Here is a 22,911-nt window from a genome sequence, read left to right as displayed (position 1 = left end):
GATGTCAGCACCTCCCTCTCCTGTCCCCAAGCATATGCTGGGGCCTCCAGAGGCCACATATATTGACTAGGAGTACCTGGACACAAAGATGACCTTATGAAACGAGCCTGGCCCTCCTGGCCAGGGGAGCACTGCATGGGCTCCATCTCTCTCCCCAGAGAGACTGAGGCCTGCCTCTCCCTCTTCCTCCAGGCCAGACAGACGTTCGTAGCCTCTGTAGTCTCCATGGCGTGTTTGACCTGAGCCGCTGTGCCTGCTCCTGTGAACCAGGCTGGGGTGGGCCCACCTGCTCAGACCCTACAGGCGCTGGGGTGTCCCCATCCTCCCCACCCTCAGGCTCCGGATCCTGCCCAGATGACTGCAACGATCAGGGTCGCTGTGTCCGCGGGCGCTGCGTGTGCTTCCCTGGCTACAGCGGCCCCAGCTGCGGCTGGCCCTCCTGTCCCGGGGACTGCAACGGCCGCGGGCGCTGTGTGCAAGGCGTGTGCGTGTGCCGGGCTGGCTTCTCTGGAGACGACTGCAGCCTGCGCTCGTGCCCCCGGGGCTGCAGCCAGAGGGGGCGCTGCGAGGACGGGCGCTGCGTGTGCGACCCCGGCTACACTGGCGACGACTGTGGGAAGAGGAGCTGCCCTAGAGGTTGCAGCCAGAGGGGGCGCTGCGAGAACGGACGCTGCGTGTGCGACCACGGCTACACCGGCGAGGACTGTGCGGTGAGGAGCTGCCCCCGGGGCTGCAGCCAGAGAGGTCGCTGCGAGGACGGGCGCTGCGTGTGCGACCCCGGCTACACCGGCGACGACTGCGGCTCGCGGAGCTGCCCGTGGGACTGTGGCGAGGGCGGGCGCTGCGTGGACGGCCGCTGTGTGTGCTGGCCTGGGTACGCGGGCGAGGACTGCGGCACCCGGACGTGCCCGCGAGACTGCCGGGGCCGCGGGCGCTGCGAGGACGGCGAATGCATCTGCGACGTAGGCTACAGCGGGGACGACTGCGGAGTGCGCAGCTGCCCGGCCGACTGCAACCAAAGGGGCCGCTGCGAGGACGGCCGCTGCGTGTGCTGGCCGGGGTACACGGGGCCTGACTGTGGCTCACGCGCCTGCCCCCGCGACTGTCGGGGCCGCGGGCGCTGCGAGAACGGCGTGTGCGTGTGCAACGCAGGCTTCAGCGGCGAGGACTGCGGGGTGCGCAGCTGTCCCGGGGACTGTCGCGGCCGGGGCCGTTGCGAGAGTGGCCGCTGCGTGTGTTGGCCCGGGTATACAGGCCGAGACTGCGGCACGCGCGCCTGCCCCGGCGACTGTCGTGGGCGCGGCCGCTGCGTGGACGGCCGCTGCGTGTGCAACCCGGGCTTCGCGGGTGAGGACTGCGGGAGCCGTCGGTGCCCTGGGGACTGCCGCGGTCGCGGCCGCTGTGAGGACGGCGTGTGTGTGTGCAACGCGGGCTACGAGGGAGAGGACTGTGGCGTGCGCAGCTGCCCAGGAGGTTGCCACGGTCGCGGCCAGTGCCTGGACGGGCGCTGCGTGTGCGACGATGGCTACTCAGGCGAGGACTGCAGCGTAAGGCGGTGCCCGCGCGACTGCAGCCAGCACGGCCTGTGCCAGGACGGTGTGTGCACCTGTTGGGAGGGCTACGCAGGCGAGGACTGTGGCCTTCGTACCTGCCCTTCCAACTGCCACCAGCGCGGCCGCTGTGAGGACGGGCGCTGCGTGTGCGACTCGGGCTACACTGGGCCCTCCTGTGCCACCCGCACCTGCCCGGCAGACTGCCGGGGCCGTGGGCGCTGTGTGCAGGGAGCGTGCGTGTGCCACGTGGGCTATAGCGGGGAGGACTGTGGGCAGGAAGAGCCTCCCGCCAGCGCCTGCCCTGGGGGCTGTGGGCCCCGGGAACTGTGCCGTGCGGGCCAGTGTGTATGCGTCGAGGGCTTCCGAGGACCGGACTGTGCCATTCAGACGTGCCCCGGGGACTGCCGCGGCAGGGGAGAGTGTCGTGAGGGCAGCTGCATCTGTCAAGATGGCTATGCAGGGGAGGACTGCGGGGAAGGTGAGCAGGTAGCCTTCCCCAATAGGATGGGTCAGGAACTGGGATCCAGAGCCCGTGGGAAGGCCTGAGCCTGAGGCCTAGGAACCCAGGGACTGGAGAAAGTGTGAAGGAGGTCAGTTATTGGGGTTTGGGGTGGGGGGCAGTCATAGAAGACAGAGAGCCAGTGTCCACCAGGAGCAGCAGAACCATGGGGGCAGGGGGTCCTGCAGGCAGGACCTGCTTTCAAATCTCTAATGGGCAGGTTGGAGCTCCTTTAGTTGCTTTTAGAGAGATTCTGTGTTCCGGGAGATGGGGGGGGGGGGAGGTGAAGGAGACCCCAGGGCCTGTTGAGGCCTCTGCCAGCTTTGCCCCACCTCCAGAGAGGAGCAGGAACTGGGATCCATCTTTTGGTGTGACCCTGAGTGGGGGGGGGGGGGTGTGTGTGATAGGGGTAGGGGGTGAGGGGCTGCCTTAGGCTAACCACCTTCCCGTATCTCATTTTCCTGGGCAGAGGTGCCAGCCATCGAGGGCATGAGGATGCACCTCTTGGAGGAGACGACGGTTCGGACAGAGTGGACCCGGGCTCCTGGCACTGTGGATGCCTATGAAATTCAGTTCATTCCCACGGTGAGAGCCCAGCTGCAGGAGGAGGTTGAGTGGGCAGGCCTCGGGGGAGGGAGTTCTCACCTCAAGCAGGAAGTTCTAGGTAGTCAGGTGGCTAGGTTCCTGAAGCTCCTATGGAAGGCCTTCTCGTCCTACCCCACACTGGGTCCAGAAGGCCTCTGCAGCATCAGTTCACTGCTGCTGGAATACCTCTGGTGACAGTGAGCTCAGTACTTCCAGAGGCTGTCCAGTCCGTTGTTGGTCATTACTGGTAGTTCTTTCTGTTGTTGCTGAATCTAAATCTGCCCCATTCTGACATCCATCCATTGGCCCTAGTTGGGCCTCCACCAGCATCAGAATGTTGCCATTGCTTTCCCCATGTCCTCTACCACAGGCTTTCAGGTATTTGGAAACATCAGTGATCACCACACTCTTCATTCTCTCCAGGCCAGACCCACTGGTCTCTTCACCCCTTTTCCCTAAGGCTTTGTTTCCCGAATCCCACAATTCCTGGGTTCCCTCCTCTAGTGCCTCGTACTTTTTGCATTTGCCCCCAAAATGTGGGGGCAAGGAGGAGTCCAGTAGTCCTTCTGGCTAACTCTGGAGACACGGGCACTTTTTTTCAGAGTCGGTGTGTATTAACTTGTGGTCACAAAAACTGTCAGCTGTTTTCAATCAAAACCGTTTTTAAGTGACTTTTATTATAAAGGTCATGTAGGCTCAGTGTAGAAACTTTAGAAAATGTAGATAAACATGGAAAAAAAGAAAGAAGAAAAGAAAAAAAAGATAAAAAGATGACATTCAACTATATACACTTTCTCAGCCTAAATATAGGCCTCTGCATGTGGCTCTGTTCAGTGTTATCTTTTCTGGTTTGGGCCAAGCTGTCTAGGCTGTTGCAATAATTTGAGTCTGTGAACTGCTTTTCCCGCCTCCGTGTCATCAGTGCACTGCAAAGCATTCTTTCTCTGTCTCCTTCCAACTCGCTCTTAAAATATTTGGGGGCACCCTAAGGTCAAAGCCTCATGGCCTCTCATTAGAGACCTCCTTTTATGCAGATTGGGCTTTTATGATATGTTTGGCCTCCCAGCTCCAAATCATTTGACATCTCTACTGTCTAGCTCATGTTTTCCTGCATCTTCCCACAAATGCCATGGGTGAGTAGGCCATTTATCCTAATCTCTGCCTGGCCAGAACTCTGGAAGAATGAATAACTCCCAGGGCCTAAACCCTAGGAAGGGTCAAGGACAGAAGGGACAGTTCAGAGGTGCTGGCTGTCAACCCCACCCTAATTGACCTGATCATTCTTTTTTTTTTTTTTTTTTTTTTGGCAGGGGAGGGGGAGAGGCTGTTCATTCTAAGTCCTTTTGTTATAGCCACAAGACCAGACCCCTGCCATGCTCTGTCTCTCCTTACTGTCTGGTAGAAACAGAGGCAGAAATCCCAGCTTTGCAGTGCAACCAGTACAGCTTAGATTTTTTCTTCTGTGAAGTGTTTTTGTTGTTGTTTTTGGTTATAAAAATAATATAATCACAAGACAAGAATTTGGCAACTAGAGGAAAAAGCAAATAATTCTTGGCTGCTTCACACTAAAACAAGCACTGTTAACATTTTTAAGTGTTGCTCCCACTCTCTTCTGTGTACATATTATTTACATAGCTCTGATCTTGAGAGGATAGGACTTTTAAAAGGAACAACTTTCTTAAGCAACTGCAGGGAAAGAATTAAACACTTGAGATAGAAGGGACTTGCAGGAAAGCTTTGTCCTCTGCTCTTAGTAAATACAAACCCATCCTCCGGTGTTTTCAAGAAGTGTTTCCAAGAAGTTTCCCAGCCAAAGCTCTAGGCTTCCTCCCTCACCATGGGGCCAGGTGAGGTCGAGCTGGCCTGGGTCCGGCTCAACCCATCTCTGGGTATGAACCTCTGTCACATTCTGGGTTCCCTTTGAGCCCGGGTGTGGAAAATGCTCCTGTAAAGTTGGTCCCCAACACCTCTCTTGGACTCCATGTTAGCCTGTGCTACTGGCCTTCAGACTGCTTTCTAAGCTTTCTGTGGCTGGCCTCTGGAATCCTGCCTCTTGCTTTGGCCAGCGCTCTCTGCCCATTTCTGTTGGCACAGAGTATTGGTAGCTGGCTGTCCTCAGGCACTGCTATCTTCTTAGAAGCCTATCTCTACCTTATCCACTCCCTTTTCCAGAAGCACTCCATCGCAAAGCCCAGCCTCTGCTGTTGCTGGCAAAGGGACACTCCTAGTCACTGGAATGGTTTTCAGAACGCGGAAGAAGAAACATTTCTCCTTCTCCATGCATACGTGGCATTGCTACTCTGACTCAGTGGTTCTCAAGGCATATTCCCGGGACCTGAAGCATTAGCATCACCCAGGAGGGAGCTTGTTACACATGCCAATGGGCAGACTCCAGCTCCAGAGCTACTGAATTAGGAGCTCTGGGCCTGGAGCCCAGTAACCTGCACTGTAACAAGCCCTCCGGGGGATTCTGATACACCCCAAGCCTGAGGGAGGACCACTAACTCAAGGAATGTTGCTATTTTGCAAAAGGCTGGTTCCTCTCTGAATGTGAGAGGAAGCATGAGGAAACTCAGGACGGTGAGCCCTTGAAGAGGAGGGTCCAGCATTCTTGATTTGGCTGTATTCTGCAGCCTAGAAACTGGACTACGCCACGCTTTCATTGGGACACAAGACCTCATGGCCTTAGAAAAGTTTGTGTTTGAGGTCTGGTCTGAAAGGTGGAAGATGGTGGGGGAAATTCCAGCGCCCAAGCAGGGTGGCACCCCCACCTGGAACCATGAAGTTGGTATCAGAAATAAGGTTAGAAACTCACCAAGGACAGTGAAGCAGCAAGGGACGCCAGCATCTGGTAGAGAGCCTGTCTCAGACCAGGCAAATGAGAGAGGTCGATTAGACTGACAGTGGCACTTTCAGGGGACGATTCCCAAATTGATCTTAGCAGGGACTAAGAGGTGTCTAAAAGGTTCACGTAGGCAGTCTGAAGGGAGAAGGTGGTCTGAAGAACAAGATGGCTTGTCTTGCTGGAAGGACCAGACATCATCAGGGAGCACCCAAGGGCCGTGTGTGTGTGTGTGTGTGTGTGTGTGTGTGTGTGTGTGTGTTGTTGGGTTGGGGGAATAAGGGGAGAAAGAAAGAGAGAGAGAGAGTTCTAGGAAGGATGAGGACTTCATGGGTCTTTAGGTGAAGCCCATCCAAAGGCCTCCCAGACTGGGGTATCCTAGGGCAGGGTGAGTAGGAGAGGAGCAGGGGTCCTGTGTGCCCGGAAAAATTTTCAACCAACAAAACTCTGACAAAGCTTTCTTTCATCCTCAACCCAGAAATCTCTACGTGGCATCTCATCTGGTTTTGTACTTTGCTATTTACTGTGTTGGTTTCCCCACAATTTTCTTGGTTTAGGAGAGTACCTTTTGAAATTTCCAATCCTACTTGGCTGGATGGAGGTGCCCTCATCATGGCCAACATAGCTAAGCAGAACAGAGCGTCCTTATTAGCTGTCCTAGCTAGACAGCCCAGTGAAATTCGGGGCAGTTAGACTGCTCACAGATGTCCATTCCTCCTGTTTCCCCAGTGGCTGGCACTCCAGGAGACCCTTCTGGAGCTGGTATATCTCCTGTGGGGTCACCACAGGTAATCATAATACCTTATGTGTGCACTTGGAGCAGTGGTTCACTCACAGGCCTGTATGCCACAGAGATCTGGGTAGAGATCTAATCAGCTTTAACATGAGCTGAGGATGGGGGACATGTCTTTCATCATGCCCAGCACAATGCCAGGCACAAAATTGGGGAACGTTTGTAAAGAATTTAGGGCAGGTGGACTTTGTTTTTGAGTGGCCTCCAACCCTGCTCAGGAGACCAGAGAAGTGCCTAATGCGTCATGACAAGGGTCACACCCACAATACCCAGCCAGGGGTGGGTGTCTGTGGGGAGGCTGAGGCTGGGGCAAATGTTGGGCAAGATACTTAATCCTTTTGTACCTTGGTTTCTTCATCTGTCCAATGGGAATAACATGATCTACCTCATACGGTTCTTATGAGGATTAAGTGAGTTGATATACACAAGTTGCCTTGAATAGCACCTGGTACGGGCTAAGCATTTTATATATTATTTTATTTTATTTTATTTTATTTCATTTCATTTCATTTTTTGAGAGAGAGAGAAAGGGTGCAAGTGAGCGAGGGTTAGAGAGAAAAAGAGAGAGAGAAGCAGGGCTTGAGCTCACCCAACGTGGGGCTCCATATCATGAACCTGAGATCATGACCTGAGCTGAAGTCAGATACTTAATGACTGAGCCACCAGGTGCCCTGGGACTAAGCATTTTAGATGTGTTTGCTGCTACCACCACGCTCCCCAGCTGCACAGGACCAAGTTCTACACAATTCCGTGTTGACAGCAACTGGAGTTTGGAGAAAGAAGAGATAAGGAAGATTGGGCAGCAGGGGTGAGACCATCAGCCTTAAACCACCTGGTGCTCTCTTTCTTGCAGACAGAGGGGGTGAGCCCCCCATTCACAGCACGAGTACCCAGCTCTGCCTCAGCCTATGACCAGAGAGGACTGGCTCCTGGCCAGGAGTACCAGGTCACTGTCCGTGCCCTTCGAGGGACTAACTGGGGCCCTCCTGCTTCCAAGACCATCACCACCAGTGAGAGCTGGGGCTGAGGGAAGGGTCCTGGTTGGAGATTTGGATTTGAGAGGGGTGGCTGGGAATCTGCCCCCAGGAAAGCAGAAGGGAGGAACTGGATGGTGACAGAGCTCTTAGAGTGAAAGCTGGTGACTGAAGAACTAGACTCCCACCTGATCTCTCTTCTCTCTAACCTGGCTAGTGATCGACGGCCCCCAGGACCTCCGAGTGGTGGCTGTGACACCAACCACACTGGAGCTCAGCTGGCTGCGACCCCAGGCTGAGGTGGACCGATTCGTGGTGTCCTATGTCAGTGCCGGCAACCAGAGGGTGCGGCTGGAGGTACCCCCTGAGGCAGATGGAACACTGCTGACGGACCTGATGCCAGGCGTGGAATATGTAGTGACTGTCACTGCAGAGCGGGGCCGGGCAGTAAGCTACCCGGCTTCTGTCAGGGCCAACACAGGTATGCCTGGCCAGGGGTTAAGGAAGGACCCAGTTTCTTTGTGGAGCAGCCCCTTCTTTGGGAGCCCATATCTAGGGTTCACAGGCTCCTCTGAATGCACCTGGGCAGGGCAGGGGTAGTCACAAATCACCTGCTGGGGACTTGCTCTGTAACTGGGCCATGGGAAGACAAAGCCCTAGGGTGCTTGGAGGCCTGTAGGAAGGCTGCAGGTTGGAGTATGGGGGGAGGGAGGGGAGGAACCTGCCCCATGGAGAGAAGCAGTAAATAGAAGATGATGTCTGACTCACGCAGATGGGGTAGATTTTGCTTGAAATTTAGACGCAGGCCTGTGCTCACAGTTGGTGGTCAGACCTTGTAGGGATTGGAATTGGGCAGATCAGAGACCCGCATTCCTGTTGACTTTAGGATTGGGGCTGGGGGGAATTTGGTCTCAGAGCAGTAATTTTCCACTAATCCTCAAGGTCTCTTAACAGATGGATATTTAATTTCTTTTCCTGTGACAGAGGGACGCCCACCTCGCTGTAGCTCACATTCTCTCCTCCCACTCCCCTTTCTCTCCTTCAGACACAGGGCCCCACCTGCTGGCTTCTCTCTTCTTTCTAGGGCACCAACAATGGCGGGCTTGGAGGGCGAGCGGGGAGGGGCTCCTGGGACACTGACTCCTTTCTCTGGTTCTCTTTCCAGGTGGGGCTGGGGCACGAGCAAGAGGCCTCTGGCTCCGGTTGGGGGCGGGGCGGGGGGGAGGGAGTGCGGGGCTGCCGTGGGGAGGAGCGCAGGGGCGGTGGGGAGTGGGGGCTGCCACTGACCTGCTCTCCCCTTCCCCCTTTTTTGCCCCCGGCAGCACCCGGCCACTACAGTTACCCGGAGGTTCGCCCCCCAGCCCCGCCCCCCAAGCCCCGCCCCCGGCCTGCTCCGGCCCCGCGGCCCCCTAGGCCCTCACGTCCCGCTAGGCCCTCGCGGCCCGCGGAGGATGGGGAGGAGGAGCCTCGGCCTGGGCCTAGCCTGCCGCAGCCCCCCCGGCGGGCGTGGGGCAACCTGACCGCCGAGCTGGGCCGCTTCCGCGGCACCGTGCAAGACCTGGAGCGCCACCTGCGGGCTCATGGCTACCCACTGCGGGCCAACCAGACCTACGCGTCGGTGGCGCGCCACATCCACGAATACTTGCAGCGGCGTCGGGCGGCTGCCGCCCCCGTCGGCTCCCCGGCCCCCCATCCCCGTCGCCCCCGCCCCACCGCCAGCCCCGACCCCGGCACCTGGAAGCGGGACTCCAACCAGGGCATCTACGGCCTCTCGCCCGAAGGCGTCGATCGGGTGGCTGCGCCCCGCCACCCCAAGCCCGAGGTCCTGGGCAGTTCCGCGGACGGCGCACTACTCGTATCCCTTGACGGGCTTCGCGGCCACTTCGAGCGCGTGGTGCTGCGTTGGCGGCCCCAGCCGCCGGCAGAGGGCCCCGGCGGGGAGCTGACCGTGCCGGGCACCACGCGCACCGTCAGCCTACCCGACCTCAGGCCCGGCACCACCTACCACGTGGAGGTCCACGGGGTGCGGGCAGGGCAGACCTCCAAGTCCTACGCCTTCATCACCACCACAGGTAGCATGGGCTGGGGCCGCGGGACCACCCATTCCCTGCCCAGCCTCACCTGCCTTTGGAGTCTGCATCCAAGAGTTCCTCCCACTGCCTCACTGCTCAGACTGCCACCCCACCCCCACCCACCACACTCCTCGGCCTTCAAGCCCTTCCCCGTCCAGGCTCCAGGGGACTCCACAACAAAGCATGCCCTTCTGTGTTCCTAGAAAGCCATCTCCACCCCAGGGCCCTCGGGCATACCCGGGGCCAGGGAGACCTGGTCTTTAAGGTTCCCCAGACACTTTGTCAGGATTGCCATCCTGGGCAAGGGAAGGGGCATTTAGGGGGATGGGAGGGTCTGCAAAAACTCACTGGAGCAGTTGGGGTGGTCACCGGAGTGAAACCAGCACTCCTCAACTCTGACTCACTGTAGTGAGGGTGGCAGAAGGCTGTGGTCAGCGGTTACTATTTTCCACAATTTGGCCTTGACCTCAAAGGGACACATGGGGACTGCGGCGTGGGGATGGCCTTGAAACCATCAGGCAGCTTGTGTCTGTGAGAGGTGAAACCACTGCTTCTTGAGCTGTCTTTCCAGACCTCCCGGCTCACTTCATGCTTGTCTCTTCCACAGGAACGATGCCGGGCTCAGGGGAGGGGTGCTCTCTGGCTGCCCTGGGGAGGGTTGTGGACCTGTTCTTCCCCCCTAGGGCCCAGATGCCACCTGAGCTGGATGTACCCCCCATACACACCCTCTTTTCCCTCTCTCCTCACTACCCACTCTCTACTTGCATCCGCCTTCCCTAACACCACATCTCCTCCTTTCTTCCAGGCTTCTCACTGCAGCACTAATGGAAGCCACGACCACCACCCAGTAGGGAAGGGGATGTACTTAGGGAAGGACATGGAAATCTGTGGGGCTGGGGGTCATAGGAGCCTTGTGAGGGGAGGGATGGCCAGATTTAGTTCTTTTATTTATTGCCTGCAGGTTTGTCTGTTTAAGAATGGGGTGGACAGGGGTGTTGGGAGGATGGGGCAGACCCTTGGAAGGATGAGGTGGTCCAGCGAGTGGACTCAGAAGCAGAAGAGGGAGGGTCTATAGGCTCTGAGAGGCTAGAAGGCAGAACCTGGGGGCTGGGATTTCCCTTCTGGCTCTCATTCTCGACTCTCTTGTTTTCTCTCCCTGCCCCTTCCCAGGGTCCTCTCCCTCAGGCCTCTTGGCGGCCACGGATGAGCCTCCTCCCTCAGGCCCTTCAACCACTCAAGGGGCCCGGGCCCCTGAACTACAGCAGCGCCCCCAGGAACTAGGAGAGTTGAGGGTGCTGGGCAAAGACAAGACGGGGCACCTCCGCGTCGCTTGGACTGCTCAGCCTGACACGTTTGCCCACTTCCAGCTGCGCCTCCGGGTGCCCGAGGGGCCAGGGGCACATGAGGAACTACTGCCAGGGGACGTCCGCCAGGCTCTGGTGCCCTCACCACCTCCCGGCGTCCCCTATGAGCTGTCGCTTCGTGGGGTCCCCCCGGAGGGCGAGTCCTCTGCCCCTCTTATCTACCAAGGCATTATGGGTATATCCTAAACTCTGTTCAGATTAGTGTCCTGAGGGCGGGGGAGGGGCTGGGCCATCAGGGCTTCTGAGGTGGGAGAGGATTGAAGGGCAGTGCTGGTGTTTGGGTTGGAGTGGTAAAAGCAAACAAGAAGAGAAAAGGTTGCAGTTGAGGGTTCAGAGGAAAGAGGAATGGAGGGGGTCTTAGAACAATGGCAAGGTGGGTAGGGAAGGGGAATAGCAGATGGGAGGAAGGTCAGAGGGTACGACAGGGAGTCAAGGAGAGAGGCTGTAGGCTTCTGGCTCTCCACCTGCAGCTTTCTTTGCCTGTGTCCTCCCCAATTCCTGGTCACCCCTCTGTCCCTCCCACCCCACAGATCTCTGTGGGTAGGTGTGGGAAGGCCTCTAGCCCTGAGGATACTGACCCTTAGCCCCCTCTTCCCCTTCTCTTCCCCACAGCCCCCGCCATCCCTTCACTGGGATGGTAGCCCACCACCCTGGGAGCCTGGCCTGCAGTGGACAGTGCTCCATGGTCCCATCAGCCAGTTTCTCCCGGGGATGGAAGTTCTTTAGCGTGGGGGACTCCACAGCCAGCAGGGCATCAGAGATGGGTGAGGTTTGTGGAAACAGTGAGGGATAGGGCCTGGGCTTCCCGACTCTCGTGTTCCCTCCTGGTCCCTCTTTACGGGACTAGGGTAAGTCGCTCTCTGCCACTCCAGATCAAGCTCAGCACTAGGAGAGAGGGTGGTGAGGGAGAGAAAAGTCCAAGTGGGTGGAGGAGTCTTCAGCTGCTCCAAAACAGCAATGAGGAGGTTTTGACTCAGGAAGAACCAGGGGGGACCTGAAACTCCCTCAAAGGTCTTGGTATGGAGAGAGACTGGGACCTTTGTGAGGGGCGGGGAGGCTAGCACAAGGGAAGGGCTAAAGTTCTCATTCCAGACAGAGATGGCTGGCTACTCACAGAGGGCTGAGGGTAGGAAAACGGAAGCTTTGAGGGAGGGAGCTGTCCAGGAAGGAGGGACCTAATGGGCTGAGGAAAGGGAAGGAGACCAGGGACAAGGCAGGGGTTGAATCCAACTGCTTTACTTTTGTTCCCCACATTCCAGACAGGGATGGGGCAAAGCCTGGGAAGCCCTTGGCCCCGCCACATCTGGGTGAGCTGACAGTGACTGGCATGGCCTCCAACTCCCTGCTCCTGCAATGGACGGTCCCTGAGGGCGAGTTCGACTCCTTCGTGATCCAGTACAAGGACAGGGACGGGCCCCAGGTTGTCCCTGTGGAGGGGTCCCAGCGCTCGGCCCTCATCACCAACCTGGACCTTGGCCGCAAGTACAAATTTGTGCTATATGGGCTCCTGGGCAAGAAGAGGCATGGCCCCCTGGTGGCTGAAGCCAAGATCTGTGAGTGAGAGCCTTCACACACACTCCTATCTCTGCCCCCGTGCAAAGTCTTGAAGGAGGTCTTCCCAGTGCTTTGGGAACTCCAGGAAGGCTTCCTGGAGGCAGTGGTGCCTGAGGTGAATCCCGAAGGGAAAATAGTGGCAGGTCAGGCAGAGAGGTTGAGGAGGGCAGTGCAGACAGAGGGAGCCATGGAGAATGAGGTGACAGTGAGTGTGGCCCTGTACAATCTGTTTCCTCTGGATGGAGAGCAGGGTACCTGGAGAGCTGAAGGGACTGGTCTTGTGTGTCTGACTGAGGAGCTTGGCACTTATTTGAGGGCCCCAGGGGGCCTCTGAAGGGTTTTAAGTGGGAGTGACATGATTTCATGCTTATCTTACAAATAACACTGAGGCTGCTGCAGAGAATAGCTGGAGAAGTGAGTTAAGAGCCAGCAGGAAATGATGCTGGCCTGGCTGGAAGGGTGGCAGTGAGGCTGGGTGTGGGAGGTGAAGGATGATGAGGAGGCCCAGGAACTCCCATGTTCTAGATCAAACAGTTCCATTCCCTGAGGCAAGGGACAGCAGAGGTGAGGAACAGCACAGCGTGAGCATTTAACTGTCAAATGTGTTTAAGATGTTCTAAGTGCGTCATCACACTTACTGCCTACAGCAGCCCCATGAGACATACCCATTTATGGATGAGGAGAGTCAAGGCACTGAGAGGGAGAGGGCACTCAAGCAGAAAGTGGTGGGCTGAGGGGTTATCTCTGCTGCCCTCACAGGTCTGGAGGGCAGAGAGAAGGCCTGAAGAGGGTGCTTGGGTGTCCTCGGTGCCAATGGGCAGGAGCCAGAGTGAGGTTGTAGGGGGAGAAGAGACGGGGCGGCTGGAACCCTGGAGATGGACAGCACTCAGGGCCCGAGCAGAGAAAGAGGAGCGTGCAAGGTAGCCCAAGGAGGTGATCTGGGGAGAGGGGCACGGCCAGAGAGAGTGGTGTCCTGGATGCCAAAATTAAGGGTGTGGCCAGACATGTCAGATTCCATAAGAGTGATTCAGGGCTACAGAGCGTCCGCAGGACTTAGCAATGGCGAGGCCACCACTGACCCCGGGGAGAGCTGCCAGTGGAAGGTGGAGCCGGATTGAGAGGGTGATGGAGGTGCGGACATGGCTACAACCAGTATAGACGTCTCTTTCTGGAATCTGGGCAAGGAAGAGAGAGCAAGGAGGGAGGGTGGAAGCTGGAGAGAGCTAGCAACTGAGAGGAGGAGCTCCTATCAATGCTGAGGGCACAGTGGCAGGGAGTGAGGGGTTGGTGGTGCGGTGTGAGAAAGGAGGAAGTGGGGCCCAGAGCACAGGTGTGGAAGACTCTCCCATAGTAAAACGCTCCAAAGATCGCACTTCGCTCTCTTGGAGGAGAGAGCAGCTAGTAGTTAAGCCTGGAAGCAGTAGAGATTGTCCTGGAAGGCTTCCCTGGCTACGGAGACACAGAAAGGGATGGCTGGGCTCCCTTCTCTCTGAAGTCCGTCACTAGGCTGCGGATAGATTCAGGGCCGCACTAGTCCATAAGGTGCTTCTGTGCCATTTAGAAGAAGGCACCCCTTCTCTAGGTGAGCGTAGCCCCATGCCAGGGCACACAGCTTGGCAAGGAGAGGCTGGCTGAATTTTAGTCTCTTGGTCCTCCCTCAGCCATGCGCCTTTGTGCAGGGAACAGCCTGCACAACCTCACCCAGCATCCCAATGTGGGAGATGGATCTCCCTTCTCCTTTGACCTGTGTTCCTCCTTTTCTCTACCCTTCCTCTCAGTGCCTCAGAGTGATCCCAGCTCAGTGACTCCACCCCGCCTGGGAAAGCTGTGGGTGACAGATCCCACCCCAGATTCACTGCACCTCTCTTGGACTGTCCCTGAGGGCCAGTTTGACTCCTTCGTAGTCCAATACAGGGACAGGAACGGACAGCCCCAGCTGGTGCCTGTGGAAGGGCCTGAGCGCTCGGTCATTGTCTCCTCCCTGGACCCTGACCACAAGTACAGATTCACTCTGTTTGGGATTGCCAACAAGAAGCGGCACGGCCCCCTCACAGCTGATGGCACCACAGGTGAGGGGCAACTACCTAAGCTCCCCCATGACCCCTCCCAGCCTTCCACACCCTTGCCCTCAGCCAGGAACCAGCTGGGGCCTCCCAGTGAGATGGCGGACTCTGAATCCTGGCCCCACTCCCAGGCTGAGGGATAGCCAGCCTCCCCTGTACTGCTGGGTCCCTTCCATCCCATTCAGCTGTTCCCCGAGGCCCAGAAGATGTATCATACCCTGGCTCTGCCAGACTTCCCAGGAGTTCAGCACTCATGCTGATTGATTAGTGACCCACCCGCCAGGTATGACAACCCCTCCGAACCCCAAACACCAATCTGGGGCTGCCAGTATAGCCCTCAGTGGATCCTCTTATTTACAGCCTCAGAGAAGAGAGAGGAGCTCCTCCACCCAGAGTTCCCAGAGCGGCCCCTGCTGGGGGAACTGATGGTGACTCGTGTGACCCCAGACTCCCTGCACCTGTCCTGGACAGTGACCCAGGGTTCCTTCGACTCCTTCATGGTCCAGTACAAGGACGCGCAGGGGCAGTTCCAGGCAGTGCCCGTCAGGGGTGATGAGAACGAGGTCACCATTCCTGGCCTGGAGTCGCACCGGAAGTATAAGATGAACCTCTATGGGCTTCATGGCAGGCAGCGTGTGGGGCCTGTGTCTGTGGTGGCTGTCACAGGTGAGTCAGGGCCACACAGGCCTCCCTCCACTGCCAGCCCCCGGTCCTCTGGGCAGGACCTGGCCCCGGGACTCCTTCGTACTTCTCTCCACCTTCTCTTTCTGGGCTCCAGTTCTGCCAAGCCTCTACCCTGGACTTCCCCACATCCCAGGACTTCTCACCCAGCCAGCAGCCCCTGACCTTCTCCTCAGCTGTGCTCCTCCATCTCCAAGAACCGGCCTCATTTTTCCCATTCCGAATGCCCGGAATCATCCCTCCGCCCCAGGCTGTCCTCTCCACAGATATCCTCAGCCACTGTGTTGCTTCCCCTATCATGGCCTGGCTTGGGGTGCTGTCATTTCTGAGCTTCTGTTGCGGGCTCCCTGCACCTTCCCGCCATTGCTTGCCCTGTTCAGAGCTGGCAGATCCAAGGAACAAGAGTCCCGTGTTTCCATGTTTCTGGCATGAAAAGGCCTCTTCCCAGGCCCCCACATCCCTGGTTCCCAGCCACCTGGGAGCAGGGCAAAGGGCTCCCTCTCAGTCCCCCTACTTCCCCTCATTCTCCCACCTGTCCAGCCCCCCTGCCCGCCGCCCTGGGTCAGCACCATTTCTGTGGTTTTGCAGCATCATGGGTGGGAGCATGGGCTCTGGATCCAACTGCCTGGATTTTAATCCTAGCTCTACAGTTTATTCCCTATGGACCTTGCACAAATTACTAAATCTCTCTGTACCTCAGCTTTCTCATCTGTCAAATGAGGATAATAATGGTCACTACTGCTTCACAGAGTCATTAGAATTAAATCAGTTAATGTACAAACATACATACTTAGAACAGTGCCTGGCACATCGAAACTTATAAGAATGAGCTGCTAGGGGCGTGCCTGGGTGGCTCAGTCAAACATCCAACTTCGGCTTGGGTCATCATCTCATGGTCTGTGGGTTCAAGCCCTGTGTCAGGCTCTGTGCTGACAGCTCAGAGCTTGCAGCCTGCTTCAGATTCTGTCTTCCCCTCTCTCTCTGCTCCTCTCCCGCTCTCGCTCTCTCTCTCTCTCTCTCTCAAAATAAATAAACATTTAAAAATTAAAAAAAAAAAGAATGAGCTGCTATTTCTCCCTGATTCTCTCCCTTCCCAGTATCCTTTTTTGTCTCCTTTATCTCCCTAACTTCCCCATTGTTGCCTCCTCCCTCTTCAATCTCCTGTCCCCTGAGTAATACCCTGTGGACCAGGGAGTGGGTTACAGAAGCCAGTCTCCCGTCTCCATGGAGCCTCAGCAGAGACCTAGTTGCCAGACAGTGGATAGGTACCCTCAGGGCTGTGATTCTAGACCCCACTAGGGAAGAGCATGGCCCTCCCTAGCCTTCTACCCCAAATCTTTCTCCCACTCTTGTCTGAAGTAGAAGGAGGGACAGGACTGTCCAGGGAGGCCCTAGCCAAGGTAGATTCTGTCTGGTGTCTTGGTAAGTGGGGTGGGGCAGCTGGAAAGCCCTAGGGAGGTGTGGAGCTGAAAGGGAAGAAGGCAAATGTGAAGACGCCTTACTGCCCCCTCGATTTCAGCACTGTCAGAGGACATGGGAGAAAGTTCCCCAGAATTTCCTTTCTTCCCATCTCAGCTCTTTTCTCAGACTGCGGTCACCCCCACAGAATCCACCAGTACAATTCCTGCCAGCAGTATCTACAGGGTTCAGGGGCCTGTCTCAACTCTCTCCAATGAGTTACTGAATGGCTGATACAAATGCTACCCGAACCCCAAAGCCTATGGCTTGAGGACTTTATTTGCTGGATATACTTGATTGTCATAATTCGCCAACAAAGCAAGTTAGGCTGTAAGTCTGTATCCTCATCTCTTCTCTCAGCCCCCCAGGAGGTTGTGGAGGAGACACCCAGCCCCACCGAGGTGGAGGAGACCCCCGGCCCCACAGAGCCCAGCACGGAGGCCCCAGAGTCCCCCGAGGAGCCCCTGCTGGGGGAGCTGACAGTGACAGGATCGTCCCCAGACTCGCTGAGCCTCTCGTGGACCGTCCCCCAGGGCCACTTCGACTCCTTCACTGTCCAGTACAAGGACAGGGACGGGCGGCCCCAGGTGGTGCGTGTCGGGGGTGAGGAGAGTGAGGTCACCGTCGGGGGCCTGGAGCCGGGGCGCAAGTACAAGATGCACCTGTATGGCCTGCACAGGGGGCAGCGCTGGGGCCCCGTGTCCACCGTGGGCGTGACTGGTGAGTGAGAGCTAGGGCCTGCTTCCTTTTCCTCCCACCAGTGGCCCCCAGCCTTCCTGTGGCTATTGCTCTCCCTTGCTGCAGTGGTAGTATGACCCCTTGCCCCCACCACCTCCTCCTACCCTGCCCCTTACCGAGGGAGGACCTAAAAAGAGCAGTTTGCCAGGGACTGGGATATAACCAGCTTTGTGACCTTTAACAATTTTAAATTTTCTGTGCCTGTTTCCTCATGTGTAAAATGAGGACAGTAACAGCCGCCCACAGAATTGTAGTGAGGATTAAATGAGTTAACAGACATGAAGCACTAAGAAAGGGCAGGCACAGAGTACACATGCTGCCAGTGTTGCCACAAAGATGATTATAATTATCCTGAGTCTGGGGTTTGCTCTGTCCTCTTTGGCTGGTTTAGCTGCTTAGGTGGTCGGATGTGCATGAGGCATTGGGCCTCTCCAACAGTAGCTGGAAACTTTCTTTACCACTCATCCAGTGAGTGACTTTGAAGCAAAGAGGGACATCCGTTCCACTCCCTGCCTCGGGCCCAGGTTGGGGCCACCTGGGCACCACAGAGGAAGCAGCCTGGGGAATCCCTCCAGGGTCTCAGCAGCTGGGGACCAGAACCAAGGCAGACCTCTGGGACTTGGCTATTCTCCTGCTGACTTGCCCACCTCGGTCACAGGAAGGGGCCTCTCTTTTCCCTTTGCTCACTGAAACAGACACACCTTTTTCAAAACAACTTTTAGTATAAGGAGGAAGATTAAACACTTAAAAGCAGAAAAACAAGTTTTCAGAGCATGGTTTCTGTACTCCCACAAAGCCCAACCTTACAGTGACTTGGCTGGCTTAGTTTACAGAACCTTCTACTCCTAATTTCTTTTTGTTCTTCAGTTAGCTCCATTATCAGAGTAGGAAAAGTGATGGGTAGCTGGAGCCTGCTGAGCTGACCAAGGGGCTGTGCCTGGCATAAAGCACATGCTGTACCACTGCCAGGAGAAAATATGTACATAGCCTATTAGAAACATTTCTAGGGGCCTCTGGGTGGCTCAGTCAGTTAAGTGTGTGACTCTTGATCTCAGCTCAGGTCTTGATCTCAGGGTCATGAATTTGAGCCCTGCATTGAGCTCTGTGCTGGGCATGAGGCCTACTGAAAGGAAGGAAGGAAGGAAGGAAGGAAAGAAGGAAGGAAGGACAGAAAGGAGAGACAGAGAGAGAGGGAAGGAGGAAGGAAGGAAGAAAAGAGAAAGAAGGAAGGAAGAAAGGAAGGAAGAAAAGAAACATTTCTAAATTAGAAAAAGATTACGTCAAATGCAACATGGTACTGGCATGCCCATGGGTAGTTGTAGTTCTACCTTTTCCAGGTAAGCCAAGCCACAACAGTAAGGCTTATTTGACAGTGAGGGACAGTTTCTCTTCCTTACAAAAAGAAGTACAGACAGGGCACAAATGAGCAGGCAATGGATGCTACAGGACCTATCAGAGGTAGAAGGAACATGAAATACAATACCAGCTCTCATACCTGGTACTGAGTAGATGCAGCCACTCCCACCCACCTTAAGCTGCCTTCAGCCCTGCCCTCCCCGCTCAGAATCATTTCTTTCTGAGGCCTCACCAACGACCCATTTTTAAAGCAGGTTTTATCTGTCTGGAGCTTAGTCTTATCCTCCTGCAGACGCCAGAGAAAACAGCTCTTGGGAACCACACCCAGCAGCCTCCTCCACTGTTTTACTTCTTGGGACCACCTTCCAGATTTGGTCACTATTGAGGAATGCCACCCACACTCAGCTGATTCTGGGGCAGTGGGGACCAACAGGTTCTGAGCTCAGCCTTTCCCAGCAGAGTCGTGCAGACCACTCAGTAATTTAACAAGCATTTGTGGAGCACCCACAGTGTGCCAGGTGCTGGGGACACAGCCGTGAGCAAGGCTAAGCCCCTGCCCATGGAGGTCACATTCTAGCAGAGGGAAACAGACACCAAACTGCACAAATCTGTCAGCGCTACTGAACGTGACAGTGATTAGCCCTGGAGAGAAAAGCCAAGTCCAGCAGGCGAGATGGTGAATCGGTAGAAAGGGGGTAGGAAATGGCCTCTCTAAGCGAAGGAGGGAGAGGACAAGGCACGCAGGCCTTTGGGAAGAAGATCCAGGGCAGAGGGAAAGTGCCCTGACCATTTGTGGGCAAGCCAGGAATGTTTGGAATGGGGGGAGGGGGATATGTGAGAGATGATCAATCACTTGGGACCTCAGAGGCTTTTGCCCTGAGTGACATGGAAGTCATTTTGGGAACAGGCTCTGACTAACATTGATCGGAGGCAGGATGAGGGTGGAGGAGGGAGGTGATTTAGGAGACCCTGGTAGCCCAGTAAGAGCCGGTGGCACTTGGTGCTTGGGGATGGAGGCAGCGGGGCAGAGTTAGTGAGGGGGCATCAGCTGCTGAAGGGGACAACAGAATTTCCTCACAGGCTAGATGTGGGGTGTGAGAGGACTCGGACAATGCCCAGAATGAAGTTGTGGCTTTGCCAATGTGGGGAGGCTGTGGACTGAGCAGGTGTGGCGGGTGGGGAGTCTCTGAGCCCGGTTTTGGACTTAATGAGTTTGAGACACAGACCAGGCACCCAACGAAGATGCCAGGCAAACACTGAGTCTGCGGGTCCCGGGAGAGGGGACTTGGAGCACTGACGCACAAGGGAAGTTCAGCCACTTTACCAGGGTCTCAGTGATGGTGCACACCCCTCCCCAGCCCCAGCACAGCCCCAGATCCTGGCAGGGACTGAGTGAGGGGTTGTGGCCAGACAGATGTTGCCAAATTAGTGTAGTTTTAATCAGAACCACCTCGTGGGCACCACAAAAACAACAGACATAACTACTAACAAGGGAAAGAGGGGCTTTTCCTAACGGTCTCCCACCGTCTCTATCAGCTCCACAACCGGAAGAGACTCCAGCCACGGAGCCCACCCTGGAGCCACACCTGGGAGAGCTGACAGTGACAGATGTGACCCCCAACTCCGTGGGCCTCGCATGGACAGTCCCAGAGGGCCAGTTTGACTCCTTCATGGTCCAGTACAAGGACAGGGACGGGCAGCCCCAGGTGGTGCCTGTGGCCTCAGACCAGCGTGAGGTCACCATCCCCGGCCTGGAGCCTGCACGCAAATACAAGATGAACTTCTATGGGCTGCATGGTGGCCAGCGTGTGGGCCCCCTCTCTGTGGTAGCTGTGACCGGTGAGTGAGCAGGGATGAGGCCGTCCCCATCCCTGGTTACCCAGAATCCTCCCCACCCCACAACCCTCTCTGAGATCCTGCCTCAGTGGCTTCCACAGGTCCTTCCTGAGGTCACAGGTACCTTACTCTGTTCCCTGGCCCCTTGGCGTCTTCCCCAGCTAGAATCTTCCCTGCCCTCCCAGTCCCCATCTCCATTCTGCCCTTTCCCCCAGGCAGGAATGTCTTGCTTCCATTTGATCTAAATCCAGTTGCAGACTGTTTGTCTCCCCTGATTGCCCACAGCTGTTTCCTTCCTTTCTCTTTACAACCCTGCTGTGACCTGGACACAGCTGCCACCTTCCCCTGATGCCCTTTTTTTCTAGTTGAGCTTAAATGGCACACATCCCTTGAATCTCTCCTCAGAGGCCCTTAGCACCCTGGGTGCTATAGCCTGCCTTCCTCCCAGAAGTGGCCCTTGCTCTTAGCTTCCTGGGCACAGGTTGCCGCCGTTTCTTCTGCCAGTGTCTGGTGAAACCCATGGACCCCTCTCAGAGCAGTGTTTTATTATCTTTTTTAAATTAAGTTTATTATTTTTTTTTATTTAAAAAAAAATTTTTTTTAACGTTTGTTTATTTTTGAGACAGAGAGAGACAGAGCATGAACAGGGGAGGGGCAGAGAGAGAGGGAGACACAGAATCTGAAACAGGCTCCAGGCTCTGAGCTGTCAGCACAGAGCCCGACGTGGGGCTCGAACCCACGGACCGTGAGATCATGACCTGAGCCGAAGTCGGACGCTTAACCGACCAAGCCACCCAGGCGCCCCAAGTTTATTTTTTTAAGTTTATTTGAGAGAGACAGAGAGAGTGAGTGGGGCGTGGGGCAGAGAGAGAGGGGGGACAGACGATCCAAAGCAGGCTCCATGTAGACAGCGGAGAGCCTGACATGAGGCTCGAACCCGTAATCTCAAGGTCATGACCTGAGCTGAAGTCAGACTCTCAACTGACTGAGCCACCCAGGCACCCCTCAGAGCAGTGTTTTAAAATCTATAAAATAAAGGCATAGGATTACAGAGGAAGCCAATTATATTGATATTCAATTATCAAAATATTTTAAATTCAAATTTATGATTTAGTAATACAGGAACTTCTTTATTCATTAAATAATAAGAGTTAGAGGATTGTATAATAACATACCCATGTTTAGAAGTAGTTGGTCATGAGAGTAAATGGTATTTTGAAATTTCTGTAGTAATTCTAAGGTGATGGGAAAACATCTGTTGATTCCTAATAGAACAAAGTCACAGGTACTGCTGGTACCTCAGTGGTTTGTCACCTATATTCATCATTGAAGGAAATGCTACATTTCAGTTACAGGTCAGGGAAAATATGGATGTAACTGTTTCTCATCTTAGTTTAAGGATCCCTTGAGGCCCTGGGAGGCCAGAAGTTCAAGGGGGAAGTTCTCCTGCCCAAGACCTCAGCCATGTTCTTTGTTTTCCTGGATCCTAGCTCCCCTCCCTCCAGCCCCAACCACAGAGTCCCCCCAGGAGCCACACCTCGGGGAGCTGACAGTGACAGACCTGACCCAGGACTCTGTGAGCCTCTCGTGGACGGTCCCTGAGGGTGAATTCGACTCCTTTGTGGTCCAGTACAAAGACAGGGATGGGCAGCCCCAGGTGGTGCCTGTGGCCGCAGACCAGCGCGAGGTCACCATCCCTGGCCTGGAGCCCAGTAGGAAATATAAGTTCCTGCTCTTTGGGATTCAGGATGGGAAAAGACGCAGCCCAGTCTCTGTGGAGGCAAAGACAGGTGAGAGCCCTCCAGCCCCCCAGCGGCCTTCCCACCATTTTTCACACTGCCTTATCTCTTTCCTTCTGCTGGTCTGCTCTCTGTCCATCTCTTTTGATTCATTTGAAAAGCCACAGTGGGGGGCGCCTGGGTGGCGCAGTCGGTTAAGCGTCCGACTTCAGCCAGGTCACGATCTCGCGGTCCGTGAGTTCGAGCCCCGCATCGGGCTCTGGGCTGATGGCTCAGAGCCTGGAGCCTGTTTCCGATTCTGTGTCTCCCTCTCTTTCTGCCCCTCCCCCGTTCATGCTATGTCTCTCTCTGTCCCAAAAATAAATAAAAAACGTTGAAAAAAAAAAAATTAAAAAAAAAAAAAAAAAAAAAAGAAAAGCCACAGTGGGACCCCTGGGTGGCTCAGTCGGTTGAGAGTCTGACTTTGGCTCAGGTCATGATCTCGAAGTCTGTGAGTTCGAGCCCCATATCGGGCTCAGTGCTGACTGACAGCTCAGAGCCTGCAGCCTGCTTCAGATTCTGTGTCTCCCTCTCTCTCTGCTTCTCCCCTCCTCACGCTCTGTCTCTCTCTCAAATTAATAAATAAATACTTAAAAAAGAAAAGAAAAGAAAAGCCACACTGCCTGCCCCAGTTCAAGGAAAACGAGCCCAGTTCCTGGGTCTGCTCTGCCGGTTGATTTTTTCTCTCTTTTCATAATTTCCACTTCTGTTGAATGGGGGAAGCCCCTTCAGAACACTTCCTGGAAGGTGGGACAGACTGGGGGT

The 22,911-nt window shown here is 55.7% G+C and overlaps 1 protein-coding gene across 11 annotated transcripts in view; it reads left to right on the top strand.

Moving 5' to 3' along the window:
• The window catches only part of TNXB (tenascin XB), a 57,657-nt gene that overhangs the window by 10,510 nt on the left and 24,236 nt on the right, over window positions 1–22,911 (top strand). For 8 of the 11 annotated variants that reach the window (XM_078446755.2, XM_078446751.2, XM_078446754.2 and 5 more), the window contains exons 3-14: window positions 193–2,031; window positions 2,522–2,637; window positions 7,126–7,282; window positions 7,464–7,727; window positions 8,569–9,318; window positions 10,489–10,857; window positions 11,942–12,235; window positions 14,015–14,305; window positions 14,660–14,965; window positions 16,799–17,158; window positions 20,069–20,371; window positions 21,859–22,158. In XM_078446755.2, coding sequence (XP_078302881.2) covers window positions 193–2,031; window positions 2,522–2,637; window positions 7,126–7,282; window positions 7,464–7,727; window positions 8,569–9,318; window positions 10,489–10,857; window positions 11,942–12,235; window positions 14,015–14,305; window positions 14,660–14,965; window positions 16,799–17,158; window positions 20,069–20,371; window positions 21,859–22,158 — 5,349 coding nt within the window. The remainder of the gene's footprint in view (window positions 1–192; window positions 2,032–2,521; window positions 2,638–7,125; window positions 7,283–7,463; window positions 7,728–8,568; window positions 9,319–10,488; window positions 10,858–11,941; window positions 12,236–14,014; window positions 14,306–14,659; window positions 14,966–16,798; window positions 17,159–20,068; window positions 20,372–21,858; window positions 22,159–22,911) is intronic. The other 3 variants (XM_078446753.2, XM_078446756.2, XM_078446748.2) reach the window with 2 other exon arrangements.

Source organism: Panthera onca, chromosome B2, assembly GCF_046562875.1.
Source record: "Panthera onca isolate mPanOnc1 chromosome B2, mPanOnc1 haplotype 2, whole genome shotgun sequence".
In the NCBI taxonomy this organism is placed as follows: domain Eukaryota; kingdom Metazoa; phylum Chordata; class Mammalia; order Carnivora; family Felidae; genus Panthera; species Panthera onca.
This window is presented reverse-complemented; position numbering and strand designations above follow the sequence as displayed.